The sequence below is a fragment of the Aythya ferina genome (genome assembly GCF_964211825.1).
Source record: "Aythya ferina genome assembly, contig: HAP1_SCAFFOLD_37, whole genome shotgun sequence".
Classification (NCBI taxonomy): Eukaryota; Metazoa; Chordata; class Aves; order Anseriformes; family Anatidae; genus Aythya; species Aythya ferina.
The window spans coordinates 871,716-898,314 of NW_028181461.1; the positions used below are offsets into that span (position 1 = coordinate 871,716).

Genomic DNA, 26,599 nt, shown 5'->3' on the forward strand with positions numbered 1-26,599 from the left:
TGTGCCTTGCCAGATAGTGAGGGAGCTGCGGGCTCCTTTACTGATCCTACTGCTACGCCATGGGCCCCTCTGCTACTACAGCCATCAAAGGCTTTTGCTGTTATGCCCCCTGTTGACCTGGACGTGCCTTTTGACCCAGGCCTCACTGGCCTTGAAAAGGAGATGGATATGTTTTTCTTCAATCTGGGAAGAACAGGATACATAAGGCCTGAAGACCAAGTTGCTTGACAACTTAAAGCGAGACATATTGTTCAAAAGGAATGGTAAATGGAGACTGTTATGTTACGGAACTTAAAGGATTGTTTGTTACCTTTCCTGATTGTACATATGTATAGGCATACTCGGGTTAGTATGTAAAGCAATGTTCTGTATACGTGTATTTAGAATGTTTGATGTTCGTGTGTGCGTGTTGGTGCAACGTAGACTCCCCGTACACCCAGAGCTGTTTACTTGCCTTTTATACCTTTTATAGCTTTTATACCTTTTAGAAATATTTGTTTTATAAATATTACAAAATTCAGATTGAATTGAGACCTCATTTATAACAGTAATATATATATAGTAATATATATATATAATATAAATAGGCTAAACGTAGTAATATATGTACCATGTATAGTCCTTTATGTTATAGGATGTTCTAAGGAAAGTAGGAGGGATTTGGGACAAGGGAACTACCAGGTGCAACTGCAGATTTGAGTGGAGAAATCTGATGTCAGGAGAAGTGATGCAAGTCCTAGGGGATCAATGAGAGAAATGGTGCGATGTGGGGAGGTGAGGAGCAAGGTTGTCTCTACAGGGTCAAACTTCTCCTACTTGTCCAGATCTCCTTAAGAGGCTGTTAGGCCTTTCTGTGTCTTAATAAGCCCCAAAGTGTAGTTGCTGCTAAGTCTATCAACTTCAGCTCCTGAGAGGAGACTGATGAAATCTCTCAGAAAGTCAAAGTCAGAAGCCAAACCCCAGAGTTCTTCGAAGCATTGATTGGTCGCAATGAGGGCCATTTCTGAAAAAGCCCCATGGGCACCTTAGAGCACTGTGGTGGCAATTGGAGGCCATGATCAGAGGTAGGCCAAGGCCCTGTGCAGGTGGCTCTGAGGCTGAGAAAATGCTGGCTTTGTTTCATCAAGCAGAAAGGCCGAGCCCTGCTGCCAGCTCTGGGCAGAAAGGTCCTGTCCCTCACGTGTTGCTCCAGGCACTTCCTCAGCAAGTGGGATGTGGGGTATGCAGTGCCAAATGACACACATTGGTGTGACACCTTCAGGAGGTGCAAAGAGGAGATGTGGATCCAGTTGTATTTTCTTGTCACAGTACAGCATACCCCACATCCCACTGCCCAAGCAAGAGCCCAGAGCCCCACATGAGGGACAGGACCTCTCTGCCCAGAGCTGGCAGCAGGACTTGGCCTTTCTGCTTGATGAAACAAACCCAGCATTTTCTCAGCCTCAGAGCCACCTGCACAGGGCCTTGGCCTACCTGTAATCATGGCCTCCAGTTACCTGCCCTAAGGAGTCCATAGGGCTTTTTCAGAAATGGCCTTTTGCAAGACCAGTCAGTGCTTTGAAGATCTTTGGGTTTGGCTTCTGACTTTGGTTTTATGAGAGATTTCATCAGTCTCCTCTCAGGAAATGAAGTTCATGGACCTGCCACCAACTACCCCTTGGGACTTACTAGAACAGAGTTTCTTTGAAGGAGGTCTGGGTAGATACAAATATGACCCTGTAGGACAAACTTGCTCCTCACTTCCCCAGCTCGCACCGTTTCTCTCATTGATCCCCTAGGACTTGCATCACTTCTCCTGACATCAGACTTCTCCACTCAAATCTGCAGTTGCACCTTGTAGTTCCTTTGTCCCAACTGCCTCCTGCTTTCCTTAGAGTACAGGCTGCACACAGGTAGAGAAGAATGATTCTTAATTGCGAGCAAACTAAGATAAAGTATGAGAAAGCTTAACAGTCAATGAAACTCACTCGCTAATTTATGCTCACCTCTGACAAGAGGTAATCTTATTAGCTTTTTTTTTTTTTTTTTTTTTTTTTCCAGCATGTAGATATTAAAGATCGTGTAAGAAGATAGATCAGGTGTTGCCTAAAGATAGCATTAGAATACATAAAGACAATTGAAGTTTTGATCTCTCTGAGGTTTAAAGCAGCAGCTAGATCATAGCATGATGGAGTCATCGAATCATTGAATGAAAGAATGATAGTGTATTGAATTGATTTGGGCTGGAACAAGACTCTAAATCATCCAGTCCAACCCCCCTGCCATGATAAGGAAAAGGTTGCTGAAAGCCCTTTTTAACCTGACTTTCAACATTTCCAATGATGGGACATTCACAACTTCTCTGGGAAACCTTTTTAAGTCTCTCATCACTCTCATCCTATGATCTTTCTTCCTTATATCTAATCTAAATCTACACCCTTTCAGTTCAAACACATAACCCTTTGTCCTGTCTACACAGACAATTATAAAAAGAATAATAATATTAAAATTAAAAAAAAAAAACAACGTCTTCCTTATAAGTTCCCTTGATATACTGGAAGGGAGCAATAACCTGTGTCTGGAGCCTTCTCTTCTCCTGGTTGAACAACCGCAATACTCTCAGTCTTTCTTTGTGGAAGAGCTATTTCACCTCTTTGATCATTTTCATGGCCTTCCTCTTTAGCCACGCTAACAGGTCTAGATGTTTGTTGCACTGGGGCTCCAGAACTACATGGTGCAATCAGGTCTCAGCAGAGCCCAGTCAAAGAAGGGAATCACCAGCCTCAGCCTGCTGGGCTTTCTTCATGCAGTCTAGGATACGATTGACTTTCTGGGCTGCAAGTGCACCCTGACACATCGTATCCAGTTCTTCAAGCACCAATACTCTGATGTCTTCCTTGGCAGGGTTGCTCTCAATCCATTCATCACCCAACCTATACTGATATATGGAATTTCCCTGAACCAGTTGCAGCACCTCGCACTGCTCCTTCTTGAACTTCAGGAGGTTGACAAGGGCACACATCTCAAGTCTGACCAGGTCCTTCTGGATGACATCTCCTCACACTTAAAAAGGATGCCCCAGATGTTCTCAGACTCCCAGAATTAATCCATCAGAGCATGCAGATACCTGTATATGTCTTTGACCACGTTTGATACCTCCAATGTCACCAGGGGTCTGCATCTGAACAGCTCCCTCCTGCCCCCCACCTCCATTCAGTGTTCTGGGAGCTATGAAAAGTAACTGACATGCAGCTACCTGGTTTGTGCCCACCTGAGCCAGGGCAAGTGGAATCCCAACTCCTGTGGGCTTGTGTGAGGCATGGGAGAGAGCTGAGCCCCCTTCTAACCTCTGGACTGCAAACAAAAGAGGAGATGCCTTGGTTGACTCAGCTGAAACCCTTCCCTCAGCAGGAGGGAGACCTCTCCCTGCCCTTGCATGATTGTCCTGCCTAAAACCAGGACAGGGAAAGGTTTCTCTTGGACCTCATCCATTTTCTGAAAGGAGGAAGAATAGTTCTGGAAATGAGTTTCCTTCCCCAGTGGTGGGAAGGAACATAAATGCTTACTTTATTGTGTAGTCAAAGTGGATTCCCCTGGAGATCCAGAGACACCTCAAGGGACACAAGAGTAGGGAGAGACAGCAAGGCCTTGGGCTGGAGCTGTGCTGCAGCTGAGCTGGACTGGGCTCCTCTGCACAGTGCAGCATGGCTGGGGGCACTGCCTGCAGGGGACAAGGCAGCTGAGAGAAGGGAGGGAGATGCTAAAGGCAGTGTGGAGGGGGATGCTGAGAGCTTACTGCAGGAGAAATCTTCAGAGCTCTAACATGGTAAGTGTCTGTTTGAAGGCAAGGCAGATGCAAGTATCCTAGAGGTCTCGTCTACAGCTGCCACTTCCATGGCTGATAGCCATCGGGGATGTGTGGCTCTAAACTGGAGGAATATAATTTTCCTGGTGTATATACTAGCTTCTCCAGTGCAGAGGACAGGGATGTTTCCTGGGTCAAAGATTACCTGACAAATCTGTCTGAGAGACAGGAGATGAGTGTTCCTTCTTCTGGGGCCGTCTGAAGCTGTGCAGCTTCGGTGTACGCAGAGGTGCAGGCAGGGGTGCCCAGGGCTGTGGTGCAGAGCAGGGTCCCTGCTGTGCCCCAGGGGCTGTGTGATGGGGCAGGACCTCTGCTGCCTGCCAGACTCAGCACTCAGCCTGCCTGGGGAGCTGCCCAGGGCACTGTAGGGAGAAGCTACGGGTGAAAGGAGCCTCCTGGAAGGACAGGGCAGGGAAGGATCCTACTGGTGCCCAGAGCCTACTGCCTTGGTCAGGCAGCTCACAGCTCCCCAGCAACCCCAGGGCATCTCTGGGGTAGGATCTTACCCTACAGTACCTGAAGGGAAGACACTCTCTGGTGTATCTGCTTTCACTTTCCCAATATGAAGAGCAGTCAGGGGAATGATAATGGTGTATAACATTTTCTACACCATTATCTAAAGCTCCTAATGCTTCTAAATTATCTAAAGCTCCTAAAGCACTACTGTGGAAGAGATTATTTAGGTCCATGCACTTCATAAAACAGGAGGGTCCTTCTGCTGCCCAGAGGCTCCTGCATGGGTCAGGATGCTCACAGCTGCACATTACACCCTGGGGGTTTTAGAGGGGACTCTTCATTAGGAAGGTCAGAGCAAAGGATATTTCAAGGGAAGCACTCAGGCACCTCCCTGCCAGGCCTGTGGTGCAGGCACCTTCTCTGCAGCAACCCCCTGTTCTCCTCTGACACCCAGCACAGCCTCTGCCCTCAGGGGCTTTAGGGCATGAGCCACCTCCTCCTCAGATGGACCTCCAGAAAAGGAGAGGAGCCTGTGTCCTGCAAGGTGATACATGATGAGGAGGCTAAGAGTACCTGTCCTGCAATGTCACTTTCATAGGAGGCATGCAAGCTTGGTAAGGTGAAGGCTTCCCTGCATGCCGATCTGCCTTTCTCTGTGTCAACTGGTTGGAACATAGTGGCATTCTTTCTTATTTCTCCACCTGTGTGTGGTTCTCCTGCTGTCTTTGTCTGGGGTGCAGGTGGGTGCAAGCTTCTCTTCTGACATGGAATTCTGGGCCCTGCCCTGAGGGTGTCTTCTTGGGAACAAGGTGCCCATGCTTCATTTTAAAATGTCAGGCACACTGTTATCCAGTTGGGAGGGTTGGAGAATGAGTTGACTCATTCCTCATTCAGCTCAGGGAGCAATGATTTCTGTGAGAAAAGAAATGGGTTTTGCTTGGATAAGTCTTTCTAACTTGTTACTTGTTGGGAATTGGCATAATTGTTCGATCTAAGCTTGCTTTAAGCAACCAGGGTAGGCCTTAGAAATCTCAGGGCCTGCTGTAGCTGAGCAAACCAGGCTGCCAGAGTAACTGTGAGAAGCTCCCACGGCAATGACTCCCACATCACCCAATTAAGGAACTCAGAAAATATTGTTATCAGCAGCTGGCCTCAAGGACTAGGCCTACGTGACCGTTAAGCACAAAGGGGGTTGTTTTCCTAACTTCTAATCAAAAAGGGGGGTTCTTTTCTTGCAGGTGGTGTTATTTTCTTAACAGTTTGTCTGGGTGCTTTTGACCAATAATCTTGTGTGAAACACTGTCCACCCCTGTAAAATTCACTATAAAAGTTGGGCTATTCAGGCAATAAAATGGTGAAGCATGATCTGACTCTGCTGGTGTCTGTCGTGCTTTCGTCCGTGCTTCGCAACAGTTACTCTCTTTTCATCCATTGACAGCCAACCATGCCCAGAGGCAGCAAATGTCCAACAGCAGCTTCCCCACAGAGTTCCTCCTCCTGCCATTTGCAGACACACGCGAGCTGCAGCTCCTGCACTTCGCGCTCTTCCTGGGCATCTACCTGGCTGCCCTCCTGGGCAACGGCCTCATCCTCACAGCCGTAGCCTGCAACCACCGCCTCCACACCCCCATGTACTTCCTCCTCAACCTCGCCCTCATTGGCATGGGCTCCATCTCTACCACAGTTCTCAAAGCCATGGCCAATTCCCTGTGGGACACCAGGGCCATTTCCTATGCAGATTGTGGTACCCAGGTCTTTTTCTTTGTTGTCTTTGTCACAGCAGAGTTTTGCCTTCTCACTGTCATGGCCTATGACCGCTATGTTGCCATCTGCAAATCCCTGCACTATGGGACAATAATGACCAGCAGAGCTTGGGTCAACATGGCAGCAGCTGCCTGGGGCAGTGGTGCTCTCAATGCTTTGGTGCACACTGCCAATACATTTTCCCTCCCCCTCTGCCAAGGCAATGTCCTGGACCAGTTCTTCTGTGAAGTTCCCCAGATCCTCAAGCTTTCCTGCTCAGAAACCTACCTTAGACAGTTTGGGCTTCTTCTGGTTAGTGCTGTTTTATCATTTGGGTGTTTTGTTTTCCTTGTGATGTCCTATGTACAAATATTCAGGGCCGTGCTGAGGATTCCTTCTGAGCAGGGCAGGCACAAAGCCTTTTCCATGTGTCTCCCTCACCTGGCCGTGGTCTCCCTGTTTCTTAGTACTGTCATGTTTTCCTACTTGAAGCCCTCCTCCTTCTCTTCCCCATCCTTGAATCTCTTGCTGGCAGTTCTGTACTCAGTGGTACCTCCAGCAGTGAACCCCCTCATCTACAGCATGAGGAACAAGGAGCTCAAAGATGCAATTAGGAAACTGATTTGGGGGATGTTTTTCAGTACTCATAAAGATCTCTTCACTGTCCAGTAATGAATCCCAGTACATCCCATTCTAGGTTTGTGTTTTTGCTGTTCTCATTATAGCTTTGTGAGATATGTTCATTTGATTCGTGTCCGTATGGAACAATGCTAGGGCCGCATGGTATGATGAATGTGACTTTCTGTCTTACATACCCTTGTATAACCACAAGTCTAAGAAAAACAGAGTGGTTAATGTATATAATTCTTGTATCTTGCAAAGGAATGTTTTAGCATTTCATGTCAATAGAGAGCTTGAAGGGAAATGTATTTGTAGGCTTTTCCTTGAAGTCTCTGATATCTGGGGAGTTTCAGAATAACTGCTAACTATTATGACTATTGCATGGGACACTAAGCAAGTCTCTGATATCTGGCCCGGAGATTAAGGAGATGGGGAGAGCTGAAGAACAACTAAAAGACAAAGCTTGCAGGGGACATTGCACAAGTCTCTGACGTACAGCCAAGTTGGACAAAGGAGAAGGACAAGAGGGAGGAAGACTATGAGCCTTCAGCATGAGAGACCCCCAGAGACCCCCAGAGGGACCACCGGAGACTGATACGCATGCTCCAGTAGGAGGGTTTGGATTCCGGAAACTAATTATAATAACCCTGTGTTTTTTTTTTAGTAGTAATGAATATGTATCATCCTAGGAGCATAAAAATCAGCTGCTTGATGTAACTGGTGTGCGTCTTGGTGGAGCAGAGACTCCAGGCGCACCCAGTGCTGTTTGCTTACCTCTATTCCTTTAATTAATTGTAAACTTTGATTATAGTCCTATTTTGAAGACTGAGCCATTTATTACAAATGGGGGCTCGTCCGGGATGGCTTTGGTTCCTGAATTCTGATTTGGTCTAGGAAAGGCGCCCCACTATTTGGTGGCTCCTGTTTGAGTTGGGTCAGGACTAATGCCATCTTGAACCTGAATAAACGTAAGCAAAGATTTTGATTTTTTTATGAGCTCCCTTGCCGGCTGCAGCACTGTATTTTTCCCGTAATTCTGTGGCCAGCAGGACTAGGGAAATGATTGTCCCCCTGTACTCAGCTCTGGTGAGGCTGCACCTCAAGTACTGTTACAGTTTTATGGCCCCTCACTACTGGAGGGACATCGAGGTGCTGGAGCGTTTCCAGAGAAGAGCAACAAAGCTGGTGAGGGGCCTGGAGAACAAGTCTTACGAGGAGCGGCTGAGGGAGCTGAGGTTGTTCAGCCTGGAGAAAAGGAGGCTCAGGGGTGACCTTATCGCTCTCTACAGGTACCTTAACAGAGGCTGTAGCGAGGTGGGGGTTGCTCTATTGTCCCGCATGCCTGGTGACAGGACGAGGGGAGATGGACTAATGTTGCACCACATGAGGTTTAGGTTGGATATTAGGAAGAACTTCTTTACAACTTCTTTACAGCAACTGTCGAGAGTGGAGAGGCATCAGTGAAATCATGGGAATAGCAGAGTGAGAGCAAAGTGGGGAGGAGAAGTAGCTGTCTGCAACCATCAGAGAAGTGTGGGATAGCACAGGAAAGCCTGCAGAGGAGAAGGCAGACGGCTCTGACAAGAATGAAAGGCTTCAGCAGCACTGACATCTTTGTCCCTGCAGCCATGGCTTATGAGGAAACAAATTATACTCATGGCATTGGGACCATGTATTCTCCATTCAACTGTGTGCAAATGCTGGGAGGTGTCATACCATTGTCCTTCACATGATATTATGGGAATCACCCCCTACCCCACAGCCCCAAGGAAGAGCCCTGAATGAGATATGGGGGTACAGGATCTCTCCTCCAGGCTAGGGTAAGGCCTTGGCCTTTCTGCTTTGCCTGACAAAAACAAAACGAGACTTTTCTCAGCACAGTGCTTTGCCAATTTGTATTGGCAAATACAGATACCTCCAATTATCTGCCCTAACAAGTCCCTGAGGAGAATCTCTTGGTAACAGCCCTCAGTGGGGCCCATTAATACTCCAAGTCACTTCAACTTCTCCTTCTGACTTTACTTTATCAAACAGTTGCATTATTCTCCTCTCAGTACCTAACATTCACAGACAGAGCACCAAAATCCACCATGGAATTCATCAAAAGGCAGAAACACCTAAGGAACCATATGTCTTCCATAGCGTTATTCAAGTCTTCAAGACTTGGACAGCTAATAGGAGAGCTTTCATGGTGCAGTTAAGGAGGAAGATTTCAAAAAGCACCTAATAAATATCTCTTCTCATTTTAAAGGATGAATTTTATTGCATTTCAGTTTTGAGCATCTTTCTTCAATTGATATTAATCCAGGGCTTCTCCTATGCAGACATTCATAGGGAGGAAAAGTAGACTCTTGAGGTCTGACAGTGCATGGACAACCTTGCTCCTCACCACCCCAACCCTGACATTTCTCTCATTGGCCACCTGGCTCTTGCATCACTTTTCCTTGCACCGCATTTCTGCACTGAAGTCTGCAGCTGGATGTTACAGCCCCCTTGCACCAGCTCCCACCTGCTTTCCTAAGAGACCTGGCTGCACACAAGCACACAAGGGTTTTTACTTATTTTACAATGATCAACAAGAAAACATGCAGCAATTTTCCAAACAGCAAAGCAAGCTCCTCATCTTGTATGTCTCCAGTCAGGTTTACCACACAAAAGCATGACTGTAAATTAAGTATTTTCTATTGACTGATAAGAAATTATAGGTATTAAGATTGGTAATATTCCATATGATCTTATTTCAATGATAAATGATGAGGAGCTTGCTACAGAAACAATTAGGCAGACTGCTAATCGATGGGCAAGCTTGAACTCAATGAAGCTCAAAGCAGCAACTGGGTCAGTGAGAGTGGTCTGAATGATCAAAGAGTAAGGGGGGGGCAAAACAGGAGAACCGTGGGAAGTGCATAGGTCCAGACAGGCAGCTAGAAAGGGGACATTCAACAGGGATTGTTTATTCAAGATGGGTGGAAGTGCCTGCAAGATGAGGGAGTACACCATGATGGAGAAAGCAATGACAATGCAAGTACAGGTGACCATCATTACTTCTTCTCTTGTGATAAATAGAGATGCTGAAAATTCAAATGAAGAAGGATATAGGTCACTGGTGAAGGAAGTGTCTTTTTGTGCCATCACCAATGCAGATTACAAAATACTTCCACACGCCATGGTAATATGTCCCACCCAATTCTTGTCTTCCTGTGGGGCAGGGCAGAGGGAGCTGACAGCCAAGGGACACATTTGGGTGACAAGGAGGGGACCCAGCAGAGACAAGGAGTCAAGGCAGTGGGGTGGGGGAGGCCAGGAGAAGCAGCCCAAGGGGTGCTGCTGCTTGTGAGGACACGTTTGTGCCAGCAGCCTGAGTGGGCAGGAGCTGTGTGGAGGCAAGGCGAGGCCAGGGAGCACATGCCAAGAGCCCTCCTGCCAGCAGAGACAAGGCCGGGGCTGAGGCCAAGGGGAGAGGCAGGCCCAGGGCAGGGGGCTGCAAGGGCCATGCTGAGTTCCCTGCCCCTGCAGCTCTGGGCTCCCTTTGCGCAGCCCTGCCTCTGCAGCACCAAGCCCTGCTGGGAGCCCTCCCCTAAATGCTGCCACTGCTCCCTGATGCTGCTGTTGCCCTCTGCCAGGCACTGCCCAGCCCAGCCCAGCCTCTGCCCACCTCTCCCCACTTTGATCCCCTCTACCCAGTCCAGCTCATCCCATCCCAACAGCCCAGACTGGGCTGGCCCCAGGGCAGTGCCCACCACAGGCTGCTGCAGGGCTCTGGGCATGGCCACCACAGCTGCAGCCTCTCGCAAGGCACCACAGCTGCTGGGACAAAGGTGGCTCTGGGCCTCCCCAGCAACCTCAGGGCTGGGGACAGTCATGGCTCGGGAAATGGAGGTCCCTGAAGCTGTAGGAGTCCTGGTCTCTTGCCTGGGAGATCCCCAGCACAGAGTGCCTGTGTCCCGCAGGGCCAGCCCCACTCCCCAGGCCAGCACATGAGGCCTGGCCCAGGCACAGGGCAGCTCCAGATTCCCCTGCAGGATGACATTTGCCATCAGTCCCAGCACCTTTGGGACACTCCCAGGCCAGTAAAAGGACAGCTGCTATTTGCTGGCACCACAGCTGCTGGGACAAATGCAACTCTGGGCTTCCTCAGCAGCCCCCATGCTGGGGCAGCCATGGCTCAGGAATTGGACGGATATTAGGCTGCATTCTTCTTCACCAATGTTATAAGTTGCCCCCTTAATTAATTGTCAGAGAGCATTGTATTAATCATGGAAAGGAATTTATTGATTAAGCAAACAGCAAGCAAAACAGCACTTGGCGGCGGGGGAGTCTCGGCTGGTGGTCGTGAAGATGAAAGCCAGAGTCCCTCTGGTGGTCGTGAAGATGAAAGCCATAGTCTTCCTCGGCATTGTGGTTCAACTTCTTTTTTTTTTTAATTTGGTCATGTTGGCCCAGCATGAGACAGGAAGGCAGGATGTTGATACACTAGTTTAGCAACTTATCAGGAAATGGATACATGAGCTTTGCAACAGTGTCTTTGAACAAAAGAGGCAAATGAGATGCAGAAAGAGAGAAGGGGAGGGGGTCCTCTTTTTTTGTTACATTAAGCAACAGAATTTTCATAGTGTCTAGCCAAGCATTATAGAGCTCCTTACTTCAGCAGGGAGCTTTCGCAACTCCCGCTCCTCAAACAGAACTCCTTGTTTTTTATAATACAAAAGACAATGAACAAACATTTATGGTGCATTTTAATGGGCACCCCCTGCCTCTCTGCTCAAGTGTATCTAGCGACTCACCAAGGCTGTATGTGTCCCATCGTCATCATGGAGTGGTCACTCCCGTCCTAGCCTGATTGTGTCAACTTCCTGCTTACTGTGGACAGCGATGGGTATGGATTGGGGCAATCTTACCTGTCCTGGAGAGCATTGGCAGCTCTTCCTCAAAGATGACTTCTCAAGGGGAGAGTGGTCAAGGTTGTACCGTGGCCTGCTCCAATCACCATGTGATTCTGCGAGAAAGAGAGGAAGCACCAAACAGAACAGCATCCCTCTGTCAAGACGTGCAGCCCCTGCCTCTGTGCCTGAGGGTCTCCAGTTACTCACCGAGGCTGTCCCTGTCCCATCGTCCTCATGGAGCGGTCAGTGCCCTCCTGGCCTGAGCGTGTCACCTTCCTGCTTGCAGTTAGAGGCTGGTGGGTGTGGGCTGGGGCGACCTTACCTGTCCTGGAGAGCATTGGCAGCTCTTCCTTCCAGCTGAGTGCTCGAGGGCAGAGAGGCCAGGATTGTGCCGTTTCTGGCTGAAAGTGGGAAAGTACCAAACGTAGCAGCAGCCCCCTGCACCCATGGCAGCCCCTGTGTCTCTGCTTGAGAGTATCTAGCGACTCACCGAGGCTGTCAGTGTCCCGTTCTCCTCATGGAGCGGTCACTGCCCTCCTGGCCTGAGCGTGTCACCATACTGCTTGCTGTTACAGCCTGCTGGGCGTAGGTTGATGAGGTCTTACCTGTCCTGGAGAGTGCTGGAAGTTCCTTCCAGCTGACTTCTCAAGGGGAGAGAGGCCAGGATTGTGCCGTGGTCTCGTCCCATCGCTGTATGTGTCTGACTTTAATAAAAGACAAAACAAATGGAGGAGCACCCCCATGTGATCACAGGCAGCCCCTGCCTCTCTGCCCGAGTCTCTACCACGACTCACCGAGGCTGTCCGTGTTCCGTCATCCTGATCCAGCAGTCACTCCCGTTCTACCCCGAACTTGTCACTGTCCTGCTTGCAGTTAGAGCCTGTTGGGTGTGGGTTGGGGGGATACTACATGTCCTGGAGAGTGTTGCTGCTCTTCCTTCCAGCTGATTTCTCAAGGGGAGAGTGGCCAGGAGTGTGCTGTGGTTTGGTCCCATCACTGTGTGAATCTGGCTGCAAAAGGAGAAGCACCAAACGGAGCAGCATCCCCCTGAGACCACAGGCTGCCCCTACTTCACTGCCCAAGGGTCTCCAGTGACTCACCGAGGCTGTCATTATCCTGTCGTCCTCAAACAGCAGCCACTCCCCTCCTAGCCCGATAATGACACCGTCCTCCTTGCTGTTAGAACCTGGTGGGTGTGGGTTGGGGGGATACTACCTGTCCTGGAGAGGGTTGGCAGCTCTTATTCCAGATGATTTCTCAAGGGGAGAGTGGCCTGGAGTGTGCTGTGTTTTGGTGCCAATGGCCGTGTGCTTCTGGCTGCAAAAGAGAAGCACCAAACAGAGCAGCGTCCCTCTGTGAGCACGGGCAGCCCCTGCCTCTCTGCTCAAGAGTATCTAGCAACTCACTGAGGCTGTCCGTGTTCTGTCATCCTCATGGAGTGGTCACTGCCCTCCTGGCCTGAGCGTGTCACCTTCCTGCTTTCTATGGACAGTGGTGGATGTGGTCTGGGGCGATCGTACTTGTCCTGGAGAGCGCTGGAAATTCCTTCCACATGACTTATCAAAGGGAGAGTCTCCATGATATTGCCGTGGTCTGGTCCCATCGCTGTTTGTGTCTGGCTTTAATAAGCGAAAGAACAAATGGAGCAGCATCCCCGTGTGAGCAGGGGCTGACTCTGCCTCTGTGCTCAAGACTATCTAGCAACTCACCAAGGCTGTCTGTGTCCCATCTTCCTGATACAGCATTCACTGCCGTCCTGCCCCCATTCTGTCAGCTTCCTGCTTGCTGTGGACCATCGGGGGTGTAGCTTGGGGTGATCTTACCAGTCCTGGAGAGGGTTGGCAGCTCTTATTCCAGCTGATTTCTCAAGAGGAGAGAGGCCAGGAGTGTGCTGTGGTTTGGTGCCATCGCTGTGTGATTCTGGCTGCAAAAGAGAAGCACCAAATGGAGCAGCATCCCTCTGTGAGCACGGGCAGCCCCTGCCTCTCTGCCCGAGGGTCTCCAGCGAGTCACCAAGGCCGTCTGTGTCTCGTTGTCCTGATGGAGCAGTCACTCCCATCCTAGCCTGATAGTGTCACCATCCTGCTTGCTAATACAACCCGGCGGGTTTAGGTTGGGTAAATCTTACCTGTCCTGGAGAGCGTTGGCAGCTCTTTTTCCAGCTGACTGCTCAACAGGAGAGCAGCCAAGATTGTGCCATGGTCTGGTCCACACTCCGTGTAATTCTGGCTGAAACAGAAGAAGCACCAAATGGAGCAGCATCCCTCTGTCAACATGGGCAGCCCCTGCCTCTGTGCCTGAGGGTCTCCAGTTTCTCACCGAGGCTGTCCATTTCCCGTCATCCTCATGGAGCAGTCACTGACCTCCTGACCCGAGCGTGTCACCTTCCTGCTTGCTGTTAGAGCCTGGTGGGTGTGGGTTGGGGTGATCTTACCTGTCCTGCAGACCACTGACAGCTCTTCTGTCCAGCTGAGTGCTCGAAGGCAGACAGTCCAAGATTCTGCCGTTTCTGGCTGAAAGAGGAAAAGCACCAAACGGAGCAGCACCTTCCTGTGACCACGGGCAGCCCCTGCCTCTCTGCTCAAGAGTATCTAGTGACTCACCGAGGCTGTCCGTGTCCCGTTGTCTTGATGGAGCGCTCACTCCCGTCCTAGCCTGATCGCGTCACTGTCCTGCTTACTTTGGACAGTGGTGGGTGTGGATTTGGGCAATTTTACCTGTCCTGGATTGCGATGGCAGCACTTATTCAAGAAGACTTCTCAAGGGGAGAGCGGCCAGGATTTTGACATGGTCTGGTCCAATCGCTGTGTGATTCTGGCTGAAAAAGAAGAACCAACAAATGCAGCAGCATCCCCCTGAGACCACAGGCTGTCCCTACTTCTGTGCCTGACGGTCTCCAGAGACTCACCGAGGCTGTCATTGTTCCATCATCCTGATACAGCGACCATTCCTGTCCTACCCCGATCATGTCACCGTCCTCCTTGCTGTTAGTACCTGGTGGGTGTAGGTTGGGGCAATCTCACCTGTCCTAGAGAGCATTGGCAGCTCTTCCTTACAGCTGACTTCTCAAGGGGAGAGTGGCCAGGATTGTGCCGTGGTCTGGTTCCATCGCTGTGCGTTTCTGGCTGAAAGAGAAGCACCACGACACAGAGCAGCATCCCTTTTAACATGGGCAGCCCCTGCATCTGTGCCCGAGGGTCTCTAGCAACTCACCAAAGCTGTCCCTGTCCCATCGTCCTCATGGAGAGGTCACTGCCTTCCTGGCCCAAGCGTGTCACCTTCCTGCTTGCTGTTAGTGCCTGGTGGGTGTGGGTTGGGGAGATCTTACCTGTCCTGGAGAGTGCTGGAACTTCCTTCCAGATGACTTCTCAATGGGAGAGCATCCAGGATTGTACCTTGGTCTCATCCCATCGCTGTCTGTGTCTGGCCTTAAGAACAGACAGAACAAAGGGAGCAGCATCCCTCTGTGACCATAGGCAGACTCTGCCTCTGTGCCCAAGGGTCTACCAGGACTCACCGAGGCTGTCCCTGTCCCATCGTCCTCATGGAGCAGTCACTGCTGTCCTACCCCGATCGTGTCACCTTCCTGTTTGCAGTTAGAGTCTTGTGGGTATGGTTTGGGGTGATCTTACCTGTCCTGGAGAGCGTTGGCAGCTCTTCCTTCCAGCCCAGTGGTCAAGGGCAGAGAGGCTAGGAGTTTGCTGTGGTCCGGTCTCATCGCTGTGTGTGTCTGACTGAAAGAGAAGAAGCACAAAACAAAGCAGCACCTCTCTGCTCAAGAGTATCTAGCGACTCACCGATGCTGACTGTGTCCCGTCATCCTCATGCAGTGATCACTCCCATCCTGCCCCCATTCTGTTTACTTCCTGCTTGCTGTGGACCTTCGGGGGTGTAGGTTGGGGTGATCTTACCTGTCCTACAGAGCATTGGCAGCTCTTCCTCCCAGCTGATTTCTCTAGGGGAAAGCGGCCAGGATTGTGCCGTGGTCTGGTCCAATCACCGTGTGATTCTGGCTGAAAGAGAAGAAGCACCAAACGGAGCAGCGTTCCTCTGTCTACATGGGCATCCCCTGCCTCTGTGCCCAAGGGTCTCCAGCGACTCACCGAGGCCGTCCCTGTCTCCTCATCCTCATGCAGCGGTCACTCCCTTCCTGACCCGATCGTGTCACCATCCTGCTCGCAGTTAGAGAGGAAAAAGAAGCTGACTCCCTCTGGTTGAGGTTGTGTCTGGAGCGGACACTTGAGCGGGAGGAGCAGGCAGCCGAGCAGCCTCCCCGTCAGCACGGGCAGCCGGTACAGGCCTGCCCAACCGCCCAACCGCCCTTGGGGCCAGCATTCCGCAGCCATGGCCGTCCCCAATGCTTTGTGTTGTGCCAGCCTGGGCTTTGCTCTGCCCTTGCCCCTCAGGGTGCAGCAGCCTGTGGGTTGCCATGTGCTTCATCTTGCTCTCTGGAAAAAGGCATGTGTGGCTAGAAGCATGCCTGCTGTTGTAATCCAGTTACATTTAACTGCAGTTAAAGCCACTTGGAGGCCGGTCACTAGTGGAGTCCCCCAGGGCTCAGGACTAGGGCCAGTCCTCTCTAATATCTTTATCGATGATCTGAATGAGGGGATCGAGTGCACCCTCAGGAAGTTTGCAGATGACACCAAGTTAGGTGCGTGTGTCGATCTGCTCGAGGGTAGGGAGGCTCTGCAGGAGGATCTGGATAGGCTGCACTGATGGGCTGAGGTCAACTGCATGAAGTTCAACAAGGCCAAGTGCCGGGTCCTGCACCTGGGGCACAACAACCCCAAGCAGAGCTACAGGCTGGGAGATGAGTGGTTGGAAAGCTGCCTGGCAGAGAAGGACCTGGGAGTATTGGAGGATAGTCGGCTGAATATGAGCCAGCAGTGTGCTCAGATGGCCAGGAAGGCCAACAGCATCCTGGCTGGAATAAGAAGCAGCGTGGCCAGCAGGGCTAGGGAAGTGATTCTCCCCCTGTACTCGGCTCTTGAGATTCTTTTCTGAAGGGGAAGCCACAGTATCTCTTATCAAGTGTTCAGAAATTGCACTGATACAGAACGGATCATTTCCATATCAACTCTTAGAAATAGGAAAAATCATGCAAAGAAGCAATTGACATGATTATGCTTTTAGTGCTGCACAAGCTAACAGTAGTCAAGTAATCTTTGGCACTGATGCCATGGTATTTTGCAAGTTAAAGTACTAAGTTAGGTAAATGCATGTTTTTAAACACAGTTTTCTTGGTATAATCATGTTTTCACTCTCTATTACTTATCTTTTACGTCTATATTCTTAATCTATTTCTACAATTGTTTTGTGTAATTTTGTTTAGTTTCTTCTCCTACATGCATTCACTTGCATTCTGAATTACCTTTTTCCTCTTTTACGCTGTCATACACGTTTTCCTCTCTTGGACTTTTTCTTCATTGCTCTGCTGATCTAGACACAGTTCTTTCTATATTTGAATTTGTTCTTATTTCAGCCCACAAATAATTAGATTCCATTTACTTCTGAGGAAGATATATCTCACTGCAGAAAGGAGTTCTCCAAGTAGCAAACAGATTGCACAAGAGCTAGCAAGGTCCACCCTATCTATCAGTCACTTTTGAACTAACTAGTGATGCAGTGCTTCCCATGCTTGCTATCCCATGATACAGCAAAATAGAACATCTTCCACTCATCAAAGGTATTTTTCAGGCTCAAGACTGGCGAACTATCCCTGATTAAACTGGAGTTTTTCAGAAATATTTTCCAAACTTTTTGCCATTTTACTTACTCATTGTTGGAGAAAAATGTGTGAATGGCAATACTGTCTAATAAGCAATAAAATGAGAAGAGATCATGTGTTATTCAGACTCTCAAAAACAAATCTGAAAGTTGTTTTTTTGTTTTTTTGTTTTTTTTTCCCTTGATGTTTTGTCTCAGTGCTAAGATGCTTGAAACAGGGTCTAATCACATTCCCTGCATGTTTCAATGTTTCTGTTCAGATTTTTTAAAATCATTGCAAACATCTACTGGCAGTATCCATTTAGAACATTTCTCAGATCTTTCCTGTACTGATAATTATTTGGCAGGGACCAGGACTTGCTACTACAAGACTGTTGTATACTAGGGTGAGACTACTATCAACGGAAGGAGAAATTTGTTGGATTATCGGAAATCCAGAGGAAACCAGCTGTGAGGCCTACCATTGAACACTGCTCTATGAATGCCAAGCAACATCTAAAATGTTAAAAATAGGCTTCAATCCTTAGAGCCATAGGCTTTCAAACCTCAACGTTTTTTCTAATTGTCTTGGTGTGAAAAAGCTACTGATACTCTCATTTCTTGAGTACTTCCAGGAATTTAAAGTCTCAGCCTCTTGCTGTGTCATGGGTTTAAGTGGCAAGGTTTTGGTGTTAGGGGGCCACAGGCGTGGCTTCTGTGAGAAGGATCTAGAAGCTGCCCCATGTTTGGCAAGGGCCCCACTGCTGGCCAGAGCTGAGCCAGTAAGTGATGTTGTTTTGTGCCTCTGTGAGAGCAGATTTAAGAAAAAAAAAAAACACAGCACTGCGCCACACAGCAGCTGGGAGAGTGAGAGGAGTGAGGAACAGCCTTGCAGGCGCCAAGGTCAGTGAAGAAGGAGGGGGAGAGGTGCTCCTCCCTGCGCTACTCGGGGGGAGGAGGTGGAAGAGGGTGGATGGGGGGGATAGGTGCTTTTGGTTTCTTTCGTTTCTCGCTCTTCTAGCTGCTTAGGAATAGGCAATCAATCTGACTGTCTCCCTATGCTGAGTCTGCTTTGCCAGTCACAATAATTACTGCGCATTCTCCCTGTCCTTATCTCAACCTTTGAGCCCTTTTGATTGTATTTTCTCCCTGTTCCTCTTTGAGGAGGGGGAGTGAGAGAGCGGTTGTGGTGGAGCTTGGCTACCACCCGAGTAAAACCACCACACTCTGTAAGGAGAAAAGCAAGGCAGAGTACACATACCCACACTTCAGGTGACATAGCAATCCAGGTGGCCATACTGTGACCTGTGATGTTTATGCATGTATCTACTCCTTGCTATTTTTCCCCTAAAATACTGTTCCTTTCAGGGAAAGGATTACAAACTGCTTTTTCTCTTTAATCATCAGTTTGGTGATGAGCTTGAGACCTTGAGAAGCTACTTAGAGAACCAAAATTTTATATCAAACTTTGACTTAAAAGTTGGACATGCAAAATCTACAGATCCAAAGGCAGATGCAGGGATAAAACTGTGTGGAAACTGACTTTTAGATCAATAAAACTCACAGATACTTTGTTGTTGTTATTATTAAAAGTCCATGCAATGGCCAATTGTACAAATTGTCAACTGTCAATTGTAGAAAACTGGAGAGCAGCTAAAACTGAGCCATACAAGGAAGTAAACTTCTGAATAATAAATGCAATTACTTTTTATAAAATGAACTTTTAAATTTTAGTTTATTTATTTATTTATTTATTTATTTATTAAGAAATAGCTTCCTGAGTCCAATCTCTGTTAGCCAAAATGTGATCTTGAATCTAGGTTCCTCACATTGGCGTGAGTGTCTGCCTGTAATGTGCTGCGGAGGTTGGCTATTAGGCTTTGTGCGTGGCAGCAAGGTCATTTGTGAACCTCATTCACTGGAAACAGGGAAATGTCAGAGGAACTATTTAAACATGTATCATTTCTCTCTTCACACCTAGTCTCTACTTTTCATTTGCAGTCCCTTCTCATCTACTCACATTTTTCTTCCAGCACCAGTAGCAAAACAGATGGGCTCACAGGTCATGGGGAATTTATGGGGAATGCTGTTTCAAACGTGTTACTGGCCACAAGATCCTTCTTTTCCTATTGTTCAGTGAATGGGACTAGATAAAACACTACACTTCCCTGATAAAATTGCAGTTTTTTTTTCTGGCTTCATCCCTGATGAATTACTTGTATTTTGAAAATACCTGCATTTCCTTTGGTGAAGCTTGATTCTTTTGGGCTACTTTTAATTTATTTAATGTTCAGTGAGGGTCTGATTTTATTTAACAAGCAAGTGCAACTTCCCCCCCCCCCAGTCTTAATGGCATTGCAACCACATGCACTGCACTATATATTTATTGTAATACTCTCCCAGCTTTCATTGTATTCATCGTGTCTAGTTTATTTCTAGTCACTATATCCACAATACCCTTTTCCTGTGGCCTGAGTGGCTTTTGAGCATGTTCTGTAAGGAAGCAATCCTATATTAGTCTTATAATCAAGCTTGCTTGGTAGTTTTTCCCACTAACATTTTCCTAGGAAATGTCTAGGTAATTGAACTCCTCCACTGGATCATTACGCTGGATTCGATACAGACTTCCTTCATCTGTAAAAACGTTTCCTGATAGGCTTTCTCATCCTCTCCTGAAAGTCTGTGGCAAGGTCCAAGGACTAACTTTTTCCATATCTCATTCTTCTGTTTACTTCCAATAGTCCCTGTTGTGTCAGCCAAAATCCTAGTGTCATTTATTTCTGTTTATTCAGTATTCTCCCTGTACGCAAATTACTCCCTCCCTCATTACTTTTGTTTTACCTCACCCATCCGCAAACTTTATACCTTGGTAATTTTATCTCCCAGTTGATAGCTTGATATAACCAAGTCTCTGTTATTCCAATGTAATCATAATTTTCCCTCAACACATGTTTCTAATACAGCCATCTTGTTTCAGACATGTATGTTTCTAGCATTTGTAAAACACATTCATCCTGTTCTTAGTCCTTTATGATCACTTTTTTTTTTTTGAATGTGTAGAAAGAAACGGTGTCCACATTGACTTAATTTACAAATTCAGTGCCCCTTTCTCTAACCATTAAAGTCCTTATCTTTTTTGTCTATGTGAACTCTGGCTTCTGAGTAATAAAAGAAAATTAAGACTCTTTAAATTACTTTTCTCATCTCAGTCTGAATGTGTTTCTACAGAGACAATCTCTTTTGATTTTGAAGGGTTGTTAAGCCTTCTCTTTAGGTAAGAGACCTCAAACTTCTCTTCACAGAGGATTTTGACCCAGTATACCAGTAGTTAGCCTATAAGATCAATCCTTTGCCTCCTTTATTCAGATTGCCCTTTGAAAGTTACTTAAATGGTAGACCCACGTGATTAGTAATTTCTTTGTCCAGCAGACACTCATGCTGTCAGTCCTCACTGGGTGCCAATACCTTCAGTGTGCACTAAACTTCCTGGAAGCTTTCCGACACCCTTTCAGTATTTTGAACTTTTGTCTGGTTGAGAATTGGAATATTGATTTACTTCTCGGGGTTCCTTATACCATGTGTTGTCCCCTCCAACCCCCCGTCCCCCTTTTTTTTCTTCATTGTTTACCTTTTCTGATAGAGATAGGGTGATACAGAAGAGTTTGGATGCTTATTAATAAAAAATAAATCGAATTTTGGAAAAGGAAAACAATCACTTATCTATCTGTAAATGGCAGAGAGCTGCTCTCTAGCTATCTTGCAACTGCCCATGGAAAGTACAAATCTGAGCTCAGAGGGCTGAAATAATTACACCCTGTTCTGTTTTGAACCAGTCTAATCTTCACTCCAGCTGCTTCTGCCTAAACACAGGGCAGCACCTTAACTATCCAAATGGCTGATTAAATGATAGATTTATCACTTTTCCTAATCTGTGAAAAGCGCAGTTCAAAACTATGTGTTTCTTAGTTGAATAAAGCCTGAAGAAAAAGTGATTCTTCCATAACTCAGATTTATAGCTTCGCTCTTCCTTTCTTCCTTTCTCACTTTCACTATGTCCTATTGTCAGCTGTTCCTCTCCAGTTGCCTTATTTTACAGCTATTGCTTCCCACTTCTTTTGATATACATGTATTTACCTATAAACCACGTCTACATCTGCACACCAACCTTCTCTTGTCTAGCTAACCGGAGACATATTTCACTGCAGTTCTGTGAGCTGCCTGAGCTATTATGATTCTGCCAGCTGATGAAGATTGACCTGCTGTAGAGGGAATGAAAAACTGGGACGTCTTTTCATTCTTCCTGTCAGTAAAACACCTGCTTCTAAGCCTTCCATTAAGAGAAATAATAAAAAAAAAAAAAAACACCATATTATATTACAGTAAAACTAAACAGTGCAGGAAGATTGATTTAGGCAATATGTGTTTATCCAGATGGGAATATTTCGAAGTCTGAGGATGAGGGCCTCATACTTCAAAGAGCTCTAAGGATTTATGGAAAAGTCTGAGAGTGCCGTGGGAACCCATCAGCGTGGACACAGATCTTGGAATCTAGATGTTCGTGTTTGACACATGACTGAACACATGAACCATAAATAACACTGATCCCTGTTTGTAGGAGATGAGCCTTTGATGCGTGGAAGTGGTTCTATTTTGCTGTATCATGGGATAGCGAGCATGGGAAGCACTGCATCACTAGTTAGTTCAAAAGTGACTGATAGATAGGGTGGACCTTGCTAGCTCTTGTGCAATCTGTTTGCTACTTGGAGAATTCCTTTCTGCAGTGAGATATATCTTCCTCAGAAGTAAATGGAATCTAATTATTTGTGGGCTGAAATAAGAACAAATTCAAATATAGAAAGAACTGTGTCTAGATCAGCAGAGCAATGAAGAAAAAGTCCAAGAGAGGAAAACGTGTATGACAGCGTAAAAGAGGAAAAAGGTAATTCAGAATGCAAGTGAATGCATGTAGGAGAAGAAACTAAACAAAGTTACACAACACGATTGTAGAAATAGATTAAGAATATAGACGTAAAAGATAAGTAATAGAGAATGAAAACATGATTACACCAAGAAAACTGTGTTTAAAAACATGCATTTACCTAACTTAGTACTTTAACTTGCAAAATACCATGGCATCAGTGCCAAAGATTACTTGACTACTGTTAGCTTGTGCAGCACCAAAAGCATAATCATGTCAATTGCTTCTTTGCATGATTTTCCTATTTCTAAGAGTTGATATGGAAATGATCCGTTATGTATCAGTGCAATTTCTGAACACTTGATAAGAGATACTGTGGCTTCCCCTTCAGAAAAGAATCTCAAGAGCCGAGTACAGGGGGACAATCACTTCCCTAGCCCTGATGGCCACGCTGCTTCTTATTCCAGCCAGGATGCTGTTGGCCTTCCTGGCCATCTGAGCACACTGCTGGCTCATATTCAGCCGACTATCCTCCAATACTCCCAGGTCCTTCTCTGCCAGGCAGCTTTCCAACCACTCATCTCCCAGCCTGTAGCTCTGCTTGGGGTTGTTGTGCCCCAGGTGCAGGACCCGGCACTTGGCCTTGTTGAACTTCATGCAGTTGGCCTCAGCCCATCGGTGCAGCCTATCCAGATCCTCCTGCAGAGCCTCCCTACCCTCGAGCAGATCGACACACGCACCTAACTTGGTGTCATCTGCAAACTTCCTGAGGGTGCACTCGATCCCCTCATTCAGATCATCGATAAAGATATTAGAGAGGACTGGCCCTAGTCCTGAGCCCTGGGGGACTCCACTAGTGACCGGCCTCCAAGTGGCTTTAACTGCAGTTAAATGTAACTGGATTACAACAGCAGGCATGCTTCTAGCCACACATGCCTTTTTCCAGAGAGCAAGATGAAGCACATGGCAACCCACAGGCTGCTGCACCCTGAGGGGCAAGGGCAGAGCAAAGCCCAGGCTGGCACAACACAAAGCATTGGGGACGGCCATGGCTGCGGAATGCTGGCCCCAAGGGCGGTTGGGCGGTTGGGCAGGCCTGTACCGGCTGCCCGTGCTGACGGGGAGGCTGCTCGGCTGCCTGCTCCTCCCGCTCAAGTGTCCGCTCCAGACACAACCTCAACCAGAGGGAGTCAGCTTCTTTTTCCTCTCTAACTGCGAGCAGGATGGTGACACGATCGGGTCAGGAAGGGAGTGACCGCTGCATGAGGATGAGGAGACAGGGACGGCCTCGGTGAGTCGCTGGAGACCCTTGGGCACTCAGGCAGGGGATGCCCATGGTTAGAGGGGGATGCTGCTCCGTTTGGTGCTTTTCCTCTTTCAGACAGAAACATACCTAGCAATGAGACCAGACCATGGCACACTGCTGGCCTCTCTCGCTTTGAGAACTCAGCCAGAAAAGATGCCAGCGCTCTACAGGACAGATAAGACAGCCCCAAGCCATTCCCCGCCACGGTGTCACCACACTAAGTGGGAATATGGCACATTTAATCTACAACAAACAAACATCTCCTGGACATCAGGAAGATGGGAGATGGACAGCCTTGGTGTGAGGCTGGGAGAGCCTTCTGCAAGGAGGGAGGAATGGCTTCCAGTGCTGAGAGGGTGTGGCTGCTCGGTTTGTCACCTCCTCTATTAGAGCTGGAGACACTGAGAGTGCTGGAATGAAGCCATGGCACACTCCTGGACTGTCTCGCATTGAGAAGTCAGCTGGAAAAGGTGTCAACAATCTCCAGGACAGGTAATTCCGCCCCAACCCACACCCAACAACGGTGTCATAGCAAGCAGGACAGTGACACGCTTGGGTCAGGACAGGAGTGACCGCTCCATCAGGATGCCGGGAGATGGATTGACGTGGTGAGAAACTCGAGGTTGTTGGGCACAGAGGCAGGTTCAGCCCCTGGTCACAAGGGGATGCTGCTCTGTTTTTTCTTTCTCTTATTAAAGCCAGACTCACACAGCGATGGGAAGCAGACGACGGCACAATCGTGGCGACTCTCCCTTTGAGAAGACATCTGGAAGGAACATCCAGCACTCTCCAGGACAAGTAACATTGCCCCAAGCCTCATCCACCACTGTCCACAGAAATCAGGAATGTGACACTATCAGACTAGGATGGCAGTGACCACTCCATGGAGACGACGGAACACGGAAAGCCTCGGTGAGTTGCTGGAGACCCTCGGGTACAGAGGTAAGGGCTGCCCATGTAGACAGAGGGATGCTGCTCCGTTTGGTGCTTCTTTTCTTTCAGCCAGAATCACACAGCGATTGGACCAGACCACGGCACAATCCTGGCTGCTCTCCCCTTGAGAAGTTAACTGGGAGGAAGAGCTGCCAATGCTCTGTAGGACAGGTAAGATCACCCCAACCTACACCCCCGAAGGTCCACAGCAAGCAGGAAGCTGACAGAATGGGGGCAGGATGGCAGTGAATGCTGCATGAGGAAGACGGGACACAGACAGCCCCGATGAGTCGCTAGATGCTCTTGAGCAGAGAGGCACGTGCTGCCCATGGTCACAGAGAGGTGCTGCTTTGTTTTGTGCTTCTTCTCTTTCAGTCAGACACACACAGCGATGAGACCAGACCACAGCAAACTCCTAGCCTCTCTGCCCTTGACCACTGGGCTGGAAGGAAGAGCTGCCAACGCTCTCCAGGACAGGTAGGATCACCCCAACCCACACCCACAAGACTCTAACTGCAAACAGGAAGGTGACGTGATCGGGGTAGGACAGCAGTGACTGCTCCATGAGGACGATGGGACAGGGACAGCCTCGGTGAGTCCTGGTAGACCCTTGGGCACAGAGGCAGAGTCTGCCTATGGTCACAGAGGGATGCTGCTCCCTTTGTTCTGTCTGTTATTAAAGCCAGACACACAGAGAGATGGGATGAGACCAAGGCACAATCCTGGATGCTCTCCCATTGAGAAGTCAGGTAGAAGGAAGTTCCAGCGCTCTCCAGGACAGGTAAGATCTCCCCAACCCACACCCACCAGGTACTAACAGCAAGCAGGACGGTGACATGATTGGGGTAAGACGGGAGTGGTCACTGTATCAGGATGATGGAACAATGACAGCCTCGGTGAGTCGCTGGAGACCGTCGGGCACAGAGGTAGGGGCAGCCTGTGGTCTCAGGGGGATGTTTCTCCGTTTGTTGGTTCTTCTTTTTCAGCCAGAATCACACAGCGATTGGACCAGACCAAGGCACAATCCTGGCCGCTCTCCCCTTGAGAAGTCTTCTTGAATAAGAGCTGCCATCGCAATCCAGGACAGGTAAGATTGCCCAAATCCACACCCACCACTGTCCAAAGTAAGCAGGACGGTGACGTGATCAGGCTAGGACGGGAGTGAGCGCTCCATCAACACGACAGGACTCTGACAGCCTCGGTGAGTCGCTAGATACTCTTGAGCAGAGAGGCAGGGGCTTCCCGTGGTCAGAGGGAGGTGCTGCTCCTTTTGGTACTTCTCTTTTTGCAGCCAGATTCACACAGTGATGGGACCAAACCACAGCACAGTCCTGGCCACTCTCCCCTTGACAAATCAGCTGGAATCAGAGCTGCCAACGCTCTCCAGGACAGGTAAGATTTCCCCAACCCACACCCACCAGGAACTAACAGCAAGGAGGACGGTGACATGATCGGGGTAGGACAGGAGTGGTCACTGCATCAGGATGACAGAACAATGACAGCCTCGGTGAGTTGCTGGAGACCCTCGGGCACAGAGGTAGGGGCTGCCCGGGTTCACAGAGGGATGCTGCTCTGTTTGGTGCTTCTTCTCTTTCAGCCAGAATCCAACAGCGATTGGACCAGACCAAGGCACAATCCTGGCCGCTCTCCCGTTGAGCAGTCAGCTGGAAAAAGAGCTGCCAACGCTCTCCAGGACAGGTAATATTGCCCCAACCCACACCCGCCGGGTACTATTAGCAAGCAGGCCGGTTACACGATCAGGCTAGGATGGGAGTGACTGCTCCATCAGGACAACGAGACACAGAAGGCCTCGGTGAGTCACTGGAGACCCTCGGGCAGAGAGGCAGGGGCTGCCTGTGGTCACAGAGGGATGCTGCTCCTTTTGGTGCTTCTCATTTGCAGCCAGAATCACACAGCCATTGGCACCAAACCACAGCACAATCCAGGCCACTCTCCCCTTGAGAAATCAGCTGGAATAAGAGCTGCCAATGCTCCCCAGGACAGGCAAGATTTCCCCAGCCCACACCCACCAGGTTCTATTAGCAAGCAGGATGGTGACATGATCGGGGTAGGACGGGAGTTACCACTGGATCAGTATGATGGAGCAATGACAGCCTCGGTGAGTCGTGGTAAAGCCTCGGGCAGACAGGCAGGGGCTGCCCATGGTCATGGAGGGATGCTGCTCC

At 48.6% G+C, this 26,599-nt stretch overlaps 2 protein-coding genes across 2 annotated transcripts in view; one reads left to right on the forward strand and one right to left on the reverse strand.

The window, feature by feature from the left end:
- LOC311428258 (olfactory receptor 14C36-like) overlaps positions 1-26,599 on the reverse strand; it is a gene marked incomplete at both ends in the record, with an annotated part of 87,455 nt that overhangs the window by 38,200 nt on the left and 22,656 nt on the right. The gene's annotated exons all lie outside the window — the stretch shown is intronic.
- LOC311428262 (olfactory receptor 14A16-like) lies at positions 5,762-6,715 on the forward strand (the record flags this gene model as incomplete). Its single annotated transcript, XM_084539794.1, has 1 exon — positions 5,762-6,715. One exon carries the CDS (start codon positions 5,762-5,764, stop codon positions 6,713-6,715), a length of 954 nt encoding a protein of 317 aa, XP_084395920.1.